We start from the raw sequence: 19,782 nt of genomic DNA on the forward strand, positions 1-19,782 counted from the left end.
CTAGAGCACAGGAGCACTGGAGCCACTAGCTCTTCCCAGCCACATTTGGGAAGCAGTGCTGTTGACAGCAGGAGGAATGGCTGGAATTATTCAGCTCAAGAGAGCTTTCTCAAAGTAAGTAAGCAGATTATTATGCACTGGCTTAACATTTTAGTTACTTGTTCCTTAAATTAGATCATGGGACATATGGAGAAACTTGGTAGGCTTGTTTAAGCCCTTCGGCTGCTCAAGACTTATCATGCAGAACTCACCTCAAGTGTGAGACGGGCTCTGTAACCAGAGGCCTGTAACCAGGCTGAGGTCCTGTGCTTTGGGTACCTGGGTACAAAAGGAACTAACACTACTTGGACTGACATGAGGCCCCCCAACTACAGTCCCAGCTCCATGTAGCTTCAACAATTTTATTGGCTAAATGCTTCTTCCCAAGTTTACAGCTTAAAGAGTGGCCCTGCTCACTGGTTCCTCCTCCTAAGCCCCTAATGGGGCAGGAACCTTTAGCACAGGCTCAGAGATGGGGAGTAGGGGTTGGAAGTGGGGTGTAATAAGTGAGTTAGAAACGTGCTGATGCTCCACAATTGGACAGCAGGACAGAAAAACTCTTACTTCCTATTGCTGAAAACTGTCTACAGAAAGACATGAATGGGATGGAGATAGGTCAGAGTGCATCTCTGCCACTGGTCTCCACAAGAGTACACCCTTTGGCTTCTTACAACAGGACTTCAGGAACAGGGTGACGCTACGTCATTCTACACATTTTGCAAAAGTACATAGGCCCAAAATTGGCCATGAGGTTTGGGATTACCAGCTCCCCAACTTGGCAGGATGGGAAGAAAGAAAATGTGTCCATGAAAAGCTTTCGGAAGTGAGTCAGGTCTTCCACATGAACCTTGATGTCGTATTGATTGGCCAGGAGCTCGATGGTGCCTTGCACCACATACTCATTCTGTAAGTGTGAGAGTGAGCAGGTGGAATAGACAACGTGGCCTCCTGGTTTGGTGGCAAGGAGTCCAGCCCTGTAACCAGAAAGAGAAAGTATCAGTGACTAGTGAGCTTCCCAGAAGTAGAAGCGCATCAGAAGAAGCTGGAAGGATAGGGGAGTGTATTGTGGGATGGGTAGCTGTGTTAGCCTCTGAAGTGCCTTCCACACTGACACCACCTGAAAGTTGTTCTCAAAGCTGAGAGCAACCCAACCTTACTCCATGGGCTCTCCTCCAAAAGTCCTTTTGAAATGGTCCCCTGATCTTTGACTCTGGTTGTAAACCAAACCCTGATGCTGCCCATGGACTGAGTCCCTACCCCAGCTCTACAGAGCCTTAACCTCAGTAATTATTTTTCAAAATTGTGCTACTCACTGACATGGGGACTAGCATAGAGGTAAAAGTCAATCTGTGCAGCCCATCCTGCTATGCATGTCCTACCACACAGTCTTTTCTTTTTTTTTTGAATTTTATTTATTTATTTTTTACACAGAAGGTTCTTATTAGTTATCTATTTTATACATATTAGCGTATACATGTCAATCCCAGTCTCCCAATTCATCCCATCACCACCACCACCCTCCCCGTCGCTTTCCCCACTTGGTGTCCATACGTTTGTTCTCTACATCTGTGTCTCTATTTCTGCCTTGCAAACCAGTTCACCTGTGCCATTTTTCTAGATTCCACACATATGAGTTAATATACGCATATATTGTTTTTCTCTTTCTGACTTACTTCACTCTGTATGACAGTCTCTAGGTCCATCTATGTCTCTACAAATGACCCAATTTCGATCCTTTTTATGGCTAATACTCCATTGTATATATATGTATCACATCTTCTTTATCCATTCATCTGTCAGCATTTAGGTTGCTTCCATGACCTGGCTATTGTAAATAGTGCTGCAATGAACACTGGGGTGCATGTGTCTTTTTGAATTATGGTTTTCTCTGGGTATATGCCCAGGAGTGGGATTGCTGGGGCATACGGTAATTCTATTTTTAGTTTTTTAATGAACGTCCATACTGTTCTCCATAGTGGCTGTATCAGTTTACATTCCCACCAACAGTGCAAGAGGGTTCCCTTTTCTCCACATCCTCTCCAGCATTTGCTGTTTGTAGATTTTCTAATGATGCCCATTCTGACCGGTGTGAGGTGATACCTCACTGTAGTTTTGATTTGCATTTCTCTAATAATTAGTGATGTGGAGCAGCTTTTCATGTGTCTCTTGGCCATCTGTATGTCTTCTTTGAAGAAATTTCTATTTAGGTCTTCTGCCCATTTTTTGATTAGGTTTTTTTTTTAACATTGAACTGCATGAGCTGTTTATATATTTTGGAGATTAATCCTTTGTCTCTTGATTCATTTGCAAATATTTTCTCCCATTCTGAGGGCTGTCTTTTCGTTTTGTTTATAGTTTCCTTTGCTGTGCAAAAGCTTTTAAGTTTCATTAGGTCCCATTTGTTTATTTTTGGTTTTATTTTCATTACTCTAGGAGGTGGGTCAAAAAAGATCTTGCTGTGATTTATGTCAAAGAGTGTTCTTCCTGTGTTTCCCTCTAAGAGTTTTATAGTGTCTGGCCTTACACTTAAGTCTTTAATTGATTTTGAGTTTATTTTTGTGTATGGTATTAGGGAGTGTTCCAATTTCATTCTTTTACATGTAGCTGTCCAGTTTTCCCAGCACCACTTATTGAAGACACTGTCTTTTCTCCATTATATATCCTTGCCTCCTTTGTCATAGATTAGTTGACCACAGGTGCGTGGGTTTATCTCTGGGCTTTCTATACTATTCCATTGATCTATATTTCTGCTTTTATGCCAGTACCATATTCTCTTGATTACTGTAGCTTTGTAGTATAGTCTGGAGTCAGGGAGTCTGGTTCCTCCAGCTTCGCTTTTTTCCCTCAAGAAAAAAGATTGCTTTGGGTATTCAAGGTCTTTTGTGTCTCCATACAAATTTTAAGATTTTTTTGTTCTAGTTCTGTAAAAAATGCCATTGGTAATTTGATAGGGATTGCATTGAATCTGTAGATTGCTTTCAGTAGTATAGTCATTTTCACAATATTGACTCTTCCAATCCAAGAACATGGTGTATCTCTCCCTGTGTCATCTTTGGTTTCTTTCATCAGTGTCTTATAGTTTTCTGAGTACAGGTCTTTTACCTCCTTAGGTAGGTTTATTCCTAGATATTTTATTCTTTTTGTTGCAATGGTGAATGGGATTGTCTCCTTAATTTCTCCTTCTGATCTTTCGTTGTTAGCGTATAGGAATGCAAGAGATTTCTGTGCATTAATTTTGTATCCTGCAACTTTACCAAATTCATTGATTAGCTCTAGTAGTTTTCTGGTGACATCTTTAGGATGATCTATATATAGTATCATGTCATCTGCAAACAGTGACAGTTTTACTTCTTCTTTTCCAATTTGTATTCCTTTATTTCTTTTTCTTCTCTGATTGCTGTGGCTAGGACTTCCAAAACTATGTTGAATAATAGTGGTGAGAGTGGACATCCTTGTCTTGTTCCTGATCTTAGTGGAAAGGCTTTCAGTTTTTCACCATTGAGAATGATGTTTGCTGTGGGTTTGTGGTACATGGCCTTTATTATGTTGAAGAAGGTTCCCTCTATGCCCACTTTCTGGACAGTTTTTATCACAAATGGGTGTTGAATTCTGTCAAAAGCTTTATCTGCATCTATGGAGATGATCATATGGTTTTACTTCTTCAATTTGTTAATATGGTGTATCACATTGATCGATTTGCATATATTGAAGAATCCTTGCATCCCTGGGATAAATCCCACTTGATCATGGTGTACGATCCTTTTAATGTGTTGTTGGATTCTGTTTGCTAGTATTTTGTTGAGGATTTTTGCATCTATATTCATCAGTGATATTGGTCTGTAATTTTTTTTTGTAGTATCTTTGTCTGGTTTTGGTATCAGGGTAATTGTGGCCTTGTAGAATGAGTTTGGGAGTGTTCCTTCCTCTGCAATTTTTTGGAAGACTTTGAGAAAGATAGCTGTTAGCTCTTCTCAAAATTTTGATAGAATTCACCTGTGAAGCCATCTGGTCCTGGACTTTTGTTTTTTGTTTTTTTAAAATTTATTTATTTTATTTTATTTATTTTTTTGGCTGCATTGGGTCTTCATTGCTGTGCATGGGCTTTCTCTAGTTGCGGCAAGTGGGGGCTACTCTTCATTGCAGTTCACAGGCTTCTCATTATGGTGGCTTCTCTTGTTGGAGAGCACAGGCTTTAGGCGCGCAGGCTTCAGTAGTTGTGGCACACAGGCTCAGTAGCTGTGGCTCGTGGGCTCTAGAGCGCAGGCTCAGTAGTTACGGTGCATGGGCTTAGTTGCTCCACAGCATGTGGGATCTTCCCAGACCAGGGCTCAAACTCATGTCCCCTGCATTGGCAGGCAGATTCTTTTTTTTTTTTTTTTTTTTTGGCAGGCAGATTCTTAACCACTGCACCACCAGGGAAGTCCCTGTTGGAGGATTTTTAAGCACAGTTTCAATTTCATTACTTGTGATTGGTCTGTTCATGTTTTTCTATTCCTTCCTGGTTCAGTCTTGGAAGGTTATACCTTTCTAAGAATTTGTCCATTTCTTCCAGGTTGTCCATTTTATTGGCATAGAGTTGCTTGTAGTAGTCTCTTAGGATGCTTTGTATTTCTGCAGTGTCTGTTGTAACTTCTCCTTTTTCATTTCTAATTTTATTGATTTGAGTCCTCTCCCTCTTTTTCTTGATGAGTCTGGCTAATGGTTTATCAATTTTGTTTATCTTCTCAAAAAACCAGCTTTTAGTTTTATTGATCTTTGCTATTGTTTTGCTTCTATTTCATTTATTTCTGCTCTGATCTTCATGATTCCTTTCCTTCTACTAACCTTGGGTTTTGTTTGTTCTTCTTTCTCTAGTTCCTTTAGGTGTAAGCTTAGATTGTTTATTTGAGATTTTTCTTGTTTCTTGAGGTAGGATTGTGCTGCTATAAACTTTCTTCTCAGAACTGCTTCTGCTGCATCCCACAGGTTTGGATCATCATGTTTTCATTGTCATTTGTCTCTAGGTATTTTTTGATTTCCTCTTTGATTTCTTCAGTGATCTCTTGGTTATTTAGTAACATATTGTTTAGCCTCCATGTGTTTGTGTTTTTTACGTTTTTTTTCCCTGTAATTTATTCCTAATCTCATAGCGCTGTGGTTGGAAAAGATGCTTGATTCAATTTTCTTAAATTTACCAAGGCTTGATTTGTGACCCAAGATGTCATCTATCATGGAGAATGTTCCGTGTGCACTTGAGAAGAAAGTGTAACCTGCTGTTTATGGATGGAGTGTCCTATAAATATCAATTAAATCTATCTGGTCTATTGTGTCATTTAAAGCTTGTGTTTCCTTATTAATTTTCTGTCTGGATGATCTGTCCATTGGTGTAAGTGAGGTGTTAAAGTCCCCCACTACTATTGTGTTACTGTTGATTTCATCTTTTATAGCTGTTAGCACTTGCCTTATGTATTGAGGTGCTCCTAGGTTGGGTGCATATATATTTATAATTGTTATATCATCTTCTTGGATTGATCCCTTGATCATTATGTAGTGTCATTCCTTGTATCTTATAACATTCTTTATTTTAAAGTCTATTTTATCTCATATGAGTATTGCTACTCCAGCTTTCTTTTGATTTCCATTTGCATGGAATATCTTTTTCCATCCCCTCACTTTCAATCTGTATGTGTCCCTAGGTCTGAAGTGGGTCTCTTGTAGACAGCATATATGTGGGTCTTGTCTTTGTATCCATTCAGTGAGCCTGTGTCTTTTGGTTGGAGCATTTAATCCATTCACATTTAAGGTAATTATCGATATGTATGTTCCTATTACCATTTTCTTTATTATTCTGGGTTTGTTCTTGTAGGTCCTTTACTTCTCCTGTATCTCCCACTTAGAGAAGTTTCTTTAGCATTTGTTGTAGAGCTGGTTTGGTGGTGCTGAATTCTCTTAGCTTTTGCTTGTCTGTAAAGCGTTTGATTTCTCCATCGAATCTGAATGAGATCCTTGCCAGGTAGAGTAATCTTGGGTGTAGGTTCTTCCCTTTCATCACTTTAAATATATCATGCCACTCCCTTCAGGCTTGTAGAGTTTCTTCTTAGAAATTAGCTGTTAACCTTATGGGAGTTCCCTTGTATGTTATTTGTCATTTTTCCCTTGTTGCTTTCAATAATTTTTCTTTGTCTTTAATTTTTGTCAATTTGATTACTATGTATCTCGGCATGTTTCCCCTTGGGTTTATCCTGCCTGGGACTCTCTGCTCTACCTGCACTTGGGTGGCTATTTCCTTTCCCATGTTAGGGAATTTTTCAACTATAATCTCTTCAAATATTTTCTCAGGTCCTTTGTCTCTCTCTACTCCTTCTGGGACCCCTATAATGCGAACGTTGGTGCATTTAATGTTGTCCCAGAGGTCTCTTAGGCTGTCTTCATTTCTTACCATTCTTTTTTCTTTATCATGTTCTGTGGTAGTGAATTCCACCATTCTGTCTTCCAGATACTTATCTGTTCTTCTGCCTCAGTTATTCTGCTATTGATTTCTTCTAGTGTATTTTTCATTTCACTTATTGTATTGTTCACCTCTGTTTGTTTGTTCTTTAATTCTTCTAGGTCTTTATTAAACATTTCTTGCATCTTCTCAATCTTTGCCTCCATTCTTTTTCTGAGGTCCTGGATTATCTTCACTATCATTATTCTGAATTCTTTTTCTGGAAGGTTGTTTATCTCTACTTCATTTAGTTGTTTTTCTGGGATTTTATCTTGTTCCTTCATCTGGTACATAGTCCTCCTCTACCTTTTCATTTTGTCTATATTTCTGTGAATGTGGTTTTCGTTCCACAGGCTGCAGGACTGTAGTTCTTGCTTCTGCTGTCTGCCCTCTGGCAGATGAGGCTATCTAAGAGGCTTGTGCAAGCTTTCTGATGGGAAGGATTGGTGGTGGGTAGAGCTGGGTGTTGCTCTGGTGGGCAGAGCTCAGTAAAACTTTAATCGGCTTGCCTGCTGATGGGTGGGGCTGAGCTCCCTCCCTGTTTCTTGTTTGGCCTGAGGTGACCAGCACTGGAGCCTAGAGGCTCTTTGGTGGGGCTAATGGCGGGCTCCGGGAGGGCTCATGCCAAGGAGTACGTCCCAGAACCTCTGCTGCCAGTGTCCTTGTCCCTGCCGCTTCTGCAGGAGACCCTCCAACACTAGCAGGTAGGTCTGGTTCAGTCTCCTGTGGGGTCACTGCTCCTTCTCCCTGGGTCCTGATATGCACAATACTTTGTGTGTGTCTTCCAAGAGTGTAGTCTGTTTCCCCCAGTCCTGTCAAAGTCCTGCAATCAAATCCCACTAGCCTTCAAAGTCTGATTCTCTGGGAATTCCTCCTCCCACTGCCAGATCCGCTGGTTGGGAAGCCTGACGTAGGGCTCAGAACCTTCACTCCAGTTTGTGAGTCACTCACCCAGCAGTTATGGGATTTGATGTTATTGTGATTGCGCCCCTCCTACCATCTCATTGTGGCTTCTCTTTTGTCTTTGGATGTGGTGTATCTCTTTTGTTGAGTTCCAGCGTCTTCCTGTTGATGACTGTTCATCAGTTAGCCGTGATTCCAGTGCTCTCACAAGAGGGAGTGAGCGCACATCCTTCTACACCATCTTGAACCAATCTCCACATAGAGTCTTTATGTCCCAGAGAAAGACCATCCAATGATGATTGTCTCCTCCAGGCAGATTCCCAGCCAGAAGACCCTTCTACGGGTAATGGTCTTGGCAAGAGCTTCTAGCCCCCAAGCCCCCCAGGTGACCAGACCCCCCCACAGCACTCTGGCCCAAAGTCCTGAGTTTCTGTAAATCCATTACTCACGCAAGAAGCTGCACCTGCAACATAGGCAACATCTGCCGCTCCTTCTTCCTTGAACGCTGAAAGATGTTGTTCTCCTCCTCATGAAGGGAGTGGCGGTCTGTTGTACAGGGCACATCCACCAGCACCTGCCCAGGAGTGTTAAAGGGTAAAGTATTAGGGCTCCTTACAGGCTCCTCTTCCTCAGGCCAGGGGTGTTTTAGGCCCCTAACCTGGAGGGTTCTGCAGAGTGCTCCCCTAGCCCATCCCCCCACTGCAGAGCATCTGACAAAGCTTCTCACTTTAACCTGGTGGACAATTGTGAAATAATCAGTGGGAAAATAGTACATCTAAGTATACTCATGGCTAGGCAAAAAACCAAAACCAACATACAAAAAACTGAATTAAGTAATTGATATCAACCTAAAAAGAAGTCTTCAGTGCTTCAGGGCTCTGTCCTTGACTCTGTCCCTAGCTATTTGAATGAAAACATCCAATTTACAGATGATATAACACCCAAAGGGTAGCTAATATATTGAATAACAGGATCAGGATTCAAAATTATCTTATGCTAAAACAATGTCATATCCAATATGGAAAAGTTTTAAAGTGAGAGATGGAAAGTCATTCATTCATTGAGGAATTCCTCAGTGGTCCAGTGGTTAGGACTCCACACTTTCACTGCTGAGGGCCTGGGTTCAATGCCTGATCAGGGAACAAAGATCCCACAAGCTGCGCAATGTGGCCAAAAATAAATAAATAAATAAAGTTATTCATTTATTTACTAAGAGCCTACTCTGCGATGGGCACTAAAGACCAAAAAACAAAAAACCTACCCATCCCCCCAAAAAAACAGTCCTGTATTTACATTTCAGAAAGTAAAATCAGGACTTCCTTAGTGGTGCAGTAGATAAGAATCCACCTGCCAGTGCAGGGGACATGCATTCCAGCCCTGGTCTGGGAAGATCCCACATGCCACAGAGCAACTAAGCCTGTGCACCACAACTACTGAGCCTGCGCTCTAGAGCCTGTGAGCCACAACTACTGAAGCCCGCATGCCTAGAGCACGTGCTCTACAACAAGAGAAGACACCGCAATAAGAAGCATGTGCATCGCAATGAAGAGTAGCCCCCGCTTGCCGCAACTAGAGAAAGCCCGCGTGCAGCAATGAAGACCCAATGCAGCTAAAAAATAAATTAAATAAAATTTATTTAAAAGAAGAAGTAAAATCATCTGTGGAAAAGATCTATAAATTTTCAGTCAAGCAGAAATTCCGAGTAAATTAGTAATGACCCAGTGTTCAATATCCTGCTGTACTCCTAGGCTGAATGAATTGATACAGTGTATACAGAGTAAGAGAAATAATGACTACCTTGCATTCTAGTCAGGTCGTATCTCAAGAAATGTGATGCGGCTAGCGTCCACAGGAAAAATAGACATTAACTAAATAGGAATGATCAGAGAAGGGCATAGGAATGCTCAGAGAAGGGCCACTGGAATGTTTAGAAACCACACGATAGAAGAAATTAATACCTTCTGTTTCCAGGAACGTAGTAAACTAGATATCTTGAAACCCTTGTGATACAAAATATCTAAACATAAAATATATTTTTAAGGGCTTCCCTGGTGGCTCAGTGGTTGAGAGTCCGCCTGCCGATGCAGGGGACGTGGGTTCGTGCCCCAGTCCGGGAAGATCCCACATGCCGCGGAGCGGCTGGGCCCGTGAGCCATGGCCGCTGAGCCTGCGTGTCCGGAGCCTGTGCTCCGCAACGGGAAAGGCCACAACAGTGAGAGGCCCGTGTACCGCAAAAAAAAAAAAAATATATATATATATATATTTATTTATTTATTTATTTATTATTTTTTTAATACTTTTAAATGCATAGCTCATAGAAAATTAGAGAAATCCTCAGAAGCCAAAGAAAAACCAGGAGCACAAATCCAGGGAGGGATTCCAGAGCTGAAGTCAATGCCTTCTATTTTTTTTATCTTTTTTAATTGAAGTATAGTTGACTTACAATGTTGTATTAGTTTCCGGTATACAGTGAAGTGATTCAGTAAATATATATATTTACACGTATATATTATATATATTATTTTTCAGATTCTTTTCTTTGTAGTTTATTGAAAGATACTGAATACAGTTCCCTGTGCTATAGGGAACTATATTCCCTATAGCACACTTCCCACTAGGCCACCAGGGAACTCCCAGGACCTTGTTGTTTATCTGTTTTATATACAGTAGTTTGTACCTGCTAATCCTAAAACTCCTAATTTATCCCTCCCCCCTTCCCCTCTGGTAACCATAAGTTTGTCTTCTATGTCTGTGAGTCTGTTTCTGTTTTGTAAATAAGTTCATTCGTATCTTTTTTTTAGGTTCCACATGTAAGTGATCTGTGATATTTGTCTGTCTCTGTCTGACTTACTTTATTTAGTATGATAATCTCTAGGTCCATCCATGTTGCTGCAAAAGGCATTATTTCATTCTTTTTTGTGGCTGAGTAGTATTCCACTGTATATATGTACTGCATCTTCTTTATCCATTCATCTGTCAATAGACATTTAGATTGCTTCCAAGTCTTGGCCCTTGTAAATAATACTGCCATGAACACGGGGGTGCATGTATCTCTTTGAATTATAGTTTTATCTGGACATATGTCAAGGAGTGGGATAGCTGCATCATATGGCAACTCTATTTTTAGTTTTCTGAGAAACCTCCATACCATTTTCCATAGTGGCTGCACCAATTTACATTCCCACCAACCGTGTAGGAGGGTTCTCTTTTCTCCACACCCTCTCCAGTGTTTATTATTTATAGACTTTTTGATGAATGCCATTCTGACTGATGTGAGGTGATACCACATTGTAGTATTTTTTTTTATTTTTTATTTTTGGCTGCATTGGGTCTTCACTGCTGCACGTGGGCTTTCTCTAGCTGCAGCAAGTGGGGGCTGCTCTTCATTGCAGTGCACGGGCTTCTCATTGTGGTGGCTTCTTTGTTGCGGAGCACAGGTGCTAGGCGTGCAGGCTTCAGTAGTTGTGGCACACAGGCTCAGTAGTTGTGACTCACAGGCTCTAGAGCGCAGGCTCAGTAGTTGTGGCACACAGGCTTAGTTGCTCCATGGCATGTGGGATCTTCCTGGACCAGGGATTGAACCCATGTCCCCTGCATTGGCAGGCGGATTCTTTTTATTTATTTATTTATTTATCTATCTATCTTTGGCTGCGTTGGGTCTTCATTGCTGCACGCAGGCTTTCTCTAGTTGCAGTGAGTGGGGGCTACTCTTCATTGAGGTGTGTGGGCTTCTCACTGCTGTGGCTTCTCTTGTTGCAGAGCACGGGCTCTAGGCGCACGGGTTTCAGTAGTTGTGGCACACAGGCTCAGTAGTTGTGGCTCGCGGGCTCTAGAGAACAGGCTCAGTAGTTGTGGTGCACGGGCTTAGTTGCTCCGCGGCATGTGGGATCTTCCTGGACCGGGGCTTGAACCCGTGTCCCCTGCATTGGCAGGTGGATTCTTAACCACTGCACCACCAGGGAAGTCCCAGCAGGCAGATTCTTAACCACTGTGCCACAAGGGAAGTCCCCACGTTGTAGTTTTCATTTGCATTTCTCCAATAATTAGCAATGTTGATCATCTTTTCATGTGCCCATTGGAGGTGCCTTCTATCTTTTATCAATCCCTAGTAACCCAAAGCCTTGGAGGGCAGAAAACTGGGCACTTGAGGTACAGAATTGGAATGGAAATCCACAGAAAAGTCAAAATCCTTAAAGGGCTACATGCTCAATCAAAGTATGAACTAGGGGGGAAAAAATCAGCCACAATGGGACTTCCCTGGCAGTCCAGTGGTTAAGACTCTGTGCGTCCAATGCAGGGGGCACAGGTTCAATCCCTGGATGGGGAACTAAGATCCGACATGCCACGTGGCACAGCCAAAAAAAGAGAAATCAGACACAAAGGAAGACAAGAGAGCTTGTCTGTTTTGGCTTTAACTCCAGGCAAAAAGAAAAAAAAGTCTCCCTGAGAATTTGTAACCACTCAGATAGGAGGTTCAAACTCATGATGCCTGCATGATCCAGAAAATCCCCTGTAGAACAATAAATGGTCCTGGATTGAGCAATCCCCCAAACACCTAGCAAAGCAAATGCAGGTTCCTTTCTGGAGGAATGAAAATCAACGATTAAACCAGGGCTCTTTTAATTAACTAGGCAATGATCATAAGCTGACAATAAACAAAATCAGGCTTTACACTTCTAGTAAAAGCAGAATAGCTTGTAAACCAACACTCCTGGTGGAACAATTAGAAATGCTTGACAAAATATTTAAAATATCTATCTGAAATCATTAGAGATCTACTAAAGAACCAAGAACTGAGGGGCTAAGATCCTAGAGAGGATAAAGTACAGGTAGGTAAGCCAGACACATTCAGCTCTACTGTGACAAATAAGGGGTTGAGAAGATGAACAGAACTTTCAGCAGTCTTATAGAACTGTGGGGACAAAAACTGGAGTTCAGAGTCCACACCAAGGAGTAGAGGGTCCTAGTAAAGAAACACCTCATGCCTTGAGCTAGAGCGCTGAAATTAAATACCCTACATATAAAGGTAAACTGGAAAATGAACAGCCCTCACAAACTCCAGCTTTGAATCAGCCTAATTTCTGGCTGAATTAAGATGATCTGCTCTGATGTTAACTGTCAGCCTTAGGAAAATCAAATCCTTTCTAGAGGAAGATATCTAGAGCCTCAGATTATCCCTGCAATTTTTCACACAAAATGTCTGGCATTCTAACAAAAAAATCACTAATACCAGGAGATAAAACCAAATGACCAAAAACCAAGAGAAAAAACAGATCATAGAAGCTGCCATGAGATCCAAATACTAGAATTATCATAGTATTTGAAAAAATCATGCGTATGTTCAAGAAGTTAGATGAAAAGACATAAAATTTTATCATTTCTAATTTCTACAGAACTAGAATTTTTTAAAATAATCAGCTGGAAATTCTAAAACTGGAAAATATAATAACTGAAATCAAGAACTCAATAGATGCAGTGAGAATATAAGTTACTGCATCCACTATGGACAACAGTATGGTGGTTCCTCAAAAAATTAAAAATAGAACTATCATATCATCCAGAAATTCTACTTCTAGGTATTTACCTGAAGATAACAAAAACTTTACTTTGAAAAGATATCTGCACCCCCACGATCACTGCAGCATTATTTACAATAGCCAAGACATGGAAACAACCTAAGTGCCCATCAACAGATGAATAAATAAAGAAAATGCAGAATATGTATACAACTGAATATTACTGAGCCATAAAAGAGAAGGAAATTCTTCCATTTGAGACAATATGGATGGACCTTGAGGGCATTATGCTAAGTGAAATAAGTCAGACAGAGAAAGACAAATACTGTATGATCTCACTTATATGCAAAATGTAAAAAAAAAAAAAAAAAAAAAGAAAGAAAGAGCTAGTAGATACAGAGAACAGAGTAGTGGTTACGTGGAAGGTGGGCGCAATGGGTGAAGGTGATTAAAAGGTACAAACTTCCAGTTATAAAACAAATAAGTCCTGGGGATATAATGTACAACATGATGACTATAGTTAGCAATACTGTATTATATATTTGAAAGTTGCTAAGAGAGTAGATTTTAAAAGTTCTCAGAAGTTCCCTGGTGGCCTATTGGTTAGGATTCCGAGCTTTCACGCTGTAGCCCAGGTTCAGTCCCTGGTCAGGGAACTGAGATCCCACAAGCTGTGTGGTGCAGCCAAAAAAAAAGGTTCTCATGATAAGAAAAAAATTTGTGGGACTTCCCTGGTGGTCCAGTGGTTAAGACTGCGCGCTTCCATTGCAGGGGGCACGGGTTCAATCCCTGGTCAGGGAACTAAGATCCCACAGGCCGCATGTTAACTATGTGTGGTGATAAATGTTAATTAACTAAACTTATTGTGATAATCATCTCACAATATATACATATATCAAATCATTATGTTGTACACCTAAAACTAATACAATATTAATATGTATGTCAATTATTTCTCAATTTTTAAAAAGACCTCAACAGATGTATTTAACAGCTTATTAGACACAGGTAAGAAAGGACTGGTGAATCAGGTCAAACACGACATCCAGATTGAATCATGATGGAAAAAAGGAGAGAAATATAGGAAAGAATATAAAATTTATATGGGACATGGTGAAAAAGCCTAACATACATGTAATTAAAGTCCCAAAATTATGAGAAAAAAATGAAACAAAAAATTATATGAAGAGATAATGACTGAGAATTTTCTAAAACTGATGAGAAAATCAAACCACAGATTCAGGAAGCACTATGAACCCCAGGCAGGAGATATACACACCACCTTTAAAGGAGGTTTTTTTTTTTTTGGTGGGGGGCATGCCTCATGGCTTGTGGGATTTTATTTCTCTGACCAAGGACTGAACCCAGGCCCCGGCAGTGAAAGCACTGAGTTCTAACCACTGGACTGCCAGGAAATTCCCCTCAAGAAGTTTTAATAAGACTTATAGTTGACTTCTCAACAGAAACAATGAATAGCAAAATAAATAAGATCTTCAGGGACTTCCCTGGTGGTCCAGCGGCTAAGACTCCATGCTCCCAATGCAGGGGGCCCAGGTTCAGTCCCTGGTCAGGGAACTAGATTCCATATGCTGCAACTAAAGATCCCGCACACCACAACAAATATCCCACGTGCCTCAACTAAGACCCAGCGCAGCCAAATAAATAAATAAATATTTTAAAAAATAAAAAAACAAGACCTTCAAAATGTTAAAAGGAAACAATTACCAATATAGAATTCTATGTCCAGTGAAATTATCTTTCAAATATGGTTTTTAGACTCAATGTAATTCCTGGCAAAAGCCCTGAAAGTCTTGTTGTGTAAATTGACAAAATTTATGAAAATACAAAAGAACCAAGAAGAGCCAAGAGAAATTCAAAGATAAAGTTAGAGGATTTAGTATACCAGATATTAAAGACTTATTATAAAGCCACAGCAATGAAGACAGTATAGTTTCTTGAAAAGAAAGATAAATAGGCCAATAGAACAGAACAGAGTCCAGAAACAAACCCACATATATATGGATACTTGATTTATGACAAAGGTGACAAGGCAGAGCTGTGGAAAATGAATAATCTCTTCAATAATTGATACTGGGTCAACTAAATACCATTTTTAGTATCCTAACTTTGTTCACTACACATAAAAATCAGTTCCAACTGGACTGTAAATCTAAGTGACAAAGGTAAAACAAAAATGTTTCTAGGGCTTCCCTGGTGGCGCAGTGGTTGAGAGTCCGCCTGCCAATGCAGGAGACATGGGTTCGTGCCCCGGTCCAGGAAGATCCCACATGCCGTGGAGCAGCTGGGCCCGTGACCCATGGCTGCTGAGCCTGCACATCCGGAGCCTGTGCTCCGCAACGGGAGAGGCCACAACAGTGAGAGGCCCGTGTACCGCAAAAAAAAAAAAAAAAGTTTCTAGAAGGTAATACTAGAATATCTTTATTACCTTAGGGTAGGCAAAGGTACCTTAAATAAGACCTAATGTGAAGAAAAGGGAACCCTCCTACACTGTTGGTGGGAATGTAAATTGGTGCAGCCATTACAGAAAACAGTACAGAGGTTCCTCAAAAAACTAAAAATAGAGTTGCCGTATGATCCAGCTATCCACTCCTGGGCATATATCCAGACAAAACTATAATTCAAAGAGATACATGCACCCCTATGTTCCTAGCAGCACTATTCACAATAGCCAAGGCAAGGAAACAACTTAAATGTCCACTGACACATGAATGGATAAAGAAGATGTGGTACACATATATAATGGTATACTGTTCAGCCACAAAAAAGAATGAAATAATGCCATTTGCAGCAACATGGATGGACCTAAAGATTATCATACTAAGTGAAGTAAGTCAGAAAGAGAAAGACAAATACCATATGATATCACTTATATGTGGAATCTAAAATATGACACAAATGAACTTATATACAAAATAGAAACAGACTCACAGACATAGAGAACAGACTTGTGGTTGCCAAAGGGGAGAGGGGTTGGGGGAGGGATGGATTGGGAGTTTGGGATTAGCAGGCGCAAACTATTATATATAGAATGTATAAACAGGGTCCTACTGTGTAACCCAGGAAACTATATTCAATATCCTGTGATAAACTATAATGGAAAAGAATGTGAAAAAGACTGTATATATATTTGTATAACTGAATCACTGTGCTGCACAGCAGAAATTAACACAACATTGTAAATCAACTATACTTCAATAAAATAAATTAAAAAAAAATAAGACCCCAAAGCATTAACCATTGTGATAAATTAGACTACATTAAGAACTTCTGTTTCATCCTAAGAGGGTGAAAAGATAAGTTACAGAGCGGAAGAAGATATTTATAATACATATATATTCAATAAAGGACTCATATCCAGAACACATAAAGGAACACTCACACATTAAAAAGAGACAAACAAGGGGACTTCCCTGGTAGTCCAGTGGTTAAGAGTCCACCTTCCAATGCAGGCAACACAGGTTCAATCCCTGGTCAGGGAACTAAGATCCCACATGCCATGGAGCAACTAAGCCCGTGCACCACAACTAGAGCCCGTGTGCTGCAACTATAGGGACCACACGCTCTGGAGCCCACGCCACAACTACTGAGCCCGCGAGCTCTGGAGCCCACGTGCAACAACTAGAGAGAAGCCTGCATGCCTCAACGAAGAGCCCATGTGCCACAATGAAGGATCCCGCGTGCTGCAACTGAGACCCGATGCAACCAAAAATAAATAAATAAATAAGAAGTAAATTCTTAAAGACAGACAGGGAATTCCCTGGTGGTCCGGTGGTTAGGACTCCACACTTTCACTGCTGAGGGAATGTGAGGGAATGGGTTCAAACCCTGGTCAGGGAACTAAGATCCCACAAGCCCCGTGGTATGGCCAAATAAATAAATAAAATAAAAAATAAAAAGTAAATAAAATTTAAAAATAAATAAATAAAAATAGACACATTGAAAAGAGACAGATAATAGGAAAAACAGGCAAAAGACTTGAATTATCACTTCAAAAAAAAATAGCCAATCAACACATGAAAAGGTGTCCCAACTCATTAGTCATCAGTGAAACAAAAATTAACATCACAATGCAAATACCATTACACGCCCATCAAAATGGCTAAAATGAGGAAAAAATAGTGTATATATATACACACACACACACACACACACACACACACACATATATTTTTTTTTGGCCGCATCACACAGCATGCGGGACACAGGATATTAGTTTCCCGACCAGAGATCAAACCCGTGCCCCCTGCAGTGGAAGGACAGAGTCTTAACCACTGGACCACCAGGGAAGTCCCAAAATAGTATATGTTGATAAGGTTGTGGAACACCAGGAATTTTCATGCACTGTAGGGAGGAATGTAAACTCGCACAATCACTTGGAAAACTCTGACAGTAGTGACTAAAACTGAACATATACATACTCTATGACTCAGAAATTCAACAGAAATGTGTACATAGTGCAACAAAACACATTTACAGGAATGATCACAGCAGTGTTGTTTGTAATAGCCCCAAACTGGAAGTGACCCAAATGTCTCTTACGAATAGAATAGACTATAAATTCTGTATATACACCATAGTATATAATACAGCAACAACAATGAATAAACCACTGCCAGGGGCAACAACATGGATGAATCTCACAAACATAATGAGAGAAAAAAGTCAGACAAGAGTACATACTATATGATTACATTTATATGAAGTATATCCATGGTTTTAGAAGTCAGAATAGTGATCACCTATAGGAAGACAGAAAGGGGCATAAGAGAGTTTCTGGGATGCTGGTAGTATCATACTTCTTGAAAGGGTAGTAATAATATATTTCACTATAAGGTAATTCTTTAAGCAGTATATTGATGATTTGATCACTTCTGTTATACTCCAACAGAAAAATTATTAGAAAATTATGAAAGGTGATAAAAATGACCACAAAATTTAAAGGGAGGGCTTCCCTGGTGGCGCAGTGGTTGAGAGTCTGCCTGCCAATGCAGGGGACACGGGTTCGTGCCCTGGTCTGGGAAGATCCCACATGTCGCGGAGCAGCTGGGCCTGTGAGCCATGGTCGCTGAGCCTGCGAATCCGGAGCCTGTGCTCTGCAACGCAATGGGAGAGGCCACAACAGTGAGAGGCCCGCATACCGCAAAAAACAAAAAAAAAAAAATTAAAGGGAAACAAGCCTCCTTAAGCAAGTGTTAGCAGAAACAACCACCAGTAGAATTAAACCCCCAAAGAGTTTTCATATTGAAATTATCTAATGTAGAATTAAAATATAAACCTTCCTGGGGCTTCCCTGGTGGCACAGTGGTTAAGAATCCACCTGCCAATGCAGGGGACATGGGTTCGAACCCTAATCTGGGAAGATCCTACATGCCACGGAGCAACTAAGCCCATGTGCCACAGCTACTGAGCCTGCGCTCTAGAGCTCGTGAGCCACAACTACTGAAGCCCATGTGCCTAGAGCCCGTGCTCCGCAAAAAGAGAAGCCACCGCAATGAGAGGTCTGCGCACCGCAACCAAGAGTAGCCCCCACTCGCACCAACTAGAGAAAGCTTGTGCACAGCAACGAAGACCCAATGCAGTCAAAAATAATTAATTAACTAAATAATTTTTTAAAAAATATATATATATATAAACCTTCCTAAATAAAGTAAAACAAACACAGTAAATAATCTGACAGAGCCAAAACCAAATATATCGTGACAATTGTTTTAAAAGAATAAAATTTACAGATTTGTTCACAAAGCAAACCCCAACTCTATGCAGTATATAAGAGACACATCTAAAAGGAAGTGATTTAACAAGGCTAAATATAAAGAGATGGGTAAAGGTATAACTGCAACACCTATAAAAAGAAAGCTGTGAGTGGGGAGGCAGGTAGGTATCTTGCCATGAAAATGCAGAGCTCTGGCACTCCAGCTGATGGCCAGGTAGAGTTGGGGGAGAGATAGAGTTACCAAGAGTGTATGGAGCCCTGAGATAGTATTCTTCTTTGCATCTAAAGTGCTTCACCCTTGCCTAACACGTAGTATGTGGTACTATGTTATAGTGTGCAAAACTATTTGTTCAACAAATAAATTAACAAAGACATCTTCAGGACATTAAAGCTGTTTTCAAATGTCTGAAGCACTTTGATGTGAAATGGGAGGCAGCGCACTGTTCTAAAAGGCATAGCTAGAACCGATGAATGGAAATAATATAATAAGGATTGTGATGATGACAATATTATTAAATGCTTTCTATATACCAGGAGCTATGCTAAATGCATTCTTATTTAATCTTCACCTATGTGATAGGCACTACTATTATCCTTATTTTACAGATGAAGAAACTAAAGCTTAAACTGAAAGGTTAACTTGCCCAAACTTCTCTGGCTGATAAGTGATAGAGCCAGGACTCCGATCCAAGCAGTATGACTCTAGAATCCCTGTACCCAACCATATACCATAAAATCTACACATCTTAATTCAATAAGAGGAAGAATTTTCTAACAGCAGAGGTGTTCAACCACCAAACCTCAGTGAGCCCCTGTCAATGAAAGTGTGAAAGCACAGGCTGAATAACGATGATAGCTACTACCTGCCTAATCTTCACGGCCAGTTGATGTACTAAGCACTTTCCCTGGATATGCTCATTATGAATCCTCATAATAATCTTACATAGCAGTGTTTCCTATTTTACAAATGAAGAGGCTGAAGTTCAGCGAGATCAAGCAGCCTTCCCAAAGTAGGTAAGTGGCAACCTTGTGATACAGAAACAAGTTAGGCCGACAGCAGAGGTCATGCTCTCTCCACTCTGCTGCCCCCATACCAAAAAAGCTGAATAGGGGATTCCTACACA

The 19,782-nt window shown here is 40.5% G+C and overlaps 1 protein-coding gene across 1 annotated transcript in view; it reads right to left on the reverse strand.

Moving 5' to 3' along the window:
* Nucleotides 1–388: 388 nt before the first annotated feature.
* Nucleotides 389–19,782, reverse strand: part of NSUN4 (NOP2/Sun RNA methyltransferase 4) — a 33,971-nt gene continuing 14,577 nt past the window's right edge. The window contains exons 5-6 of the mRNA XM_029230937.1: nt 7,858–7,982; nt 389–1,013 (exon numbers count right to left, since the gene is read on the reverse strand). Coding sequence (XP_029086770.1) covers nt 737–1,013; nt 7,858–7,982 — 402 coding nt within the window. The 3' untranslated portion in view covers nt 389–736. The remainder of the gene's footprint in view (nt 1,014–7,857; nt 7,983–19,782) is intronic.

Source organism: Monodon monoceros, unplaced genomic scaffold (assembly GCF_005190385.1).
Source record: "Monodon monoceros isolate NGI ecotype Baffin Bay Population unplaced genomic scaffold, NGI_Narwhal_1 Super_Scaffold_18, whole genome shotgun sequence".
Classification (NCBI taxonomy): Eukaryota; Metazoa; Chordata; class Mammalia; order Artiodactyla; family Monodontidae; genus Monodon; species Monodon monoceros.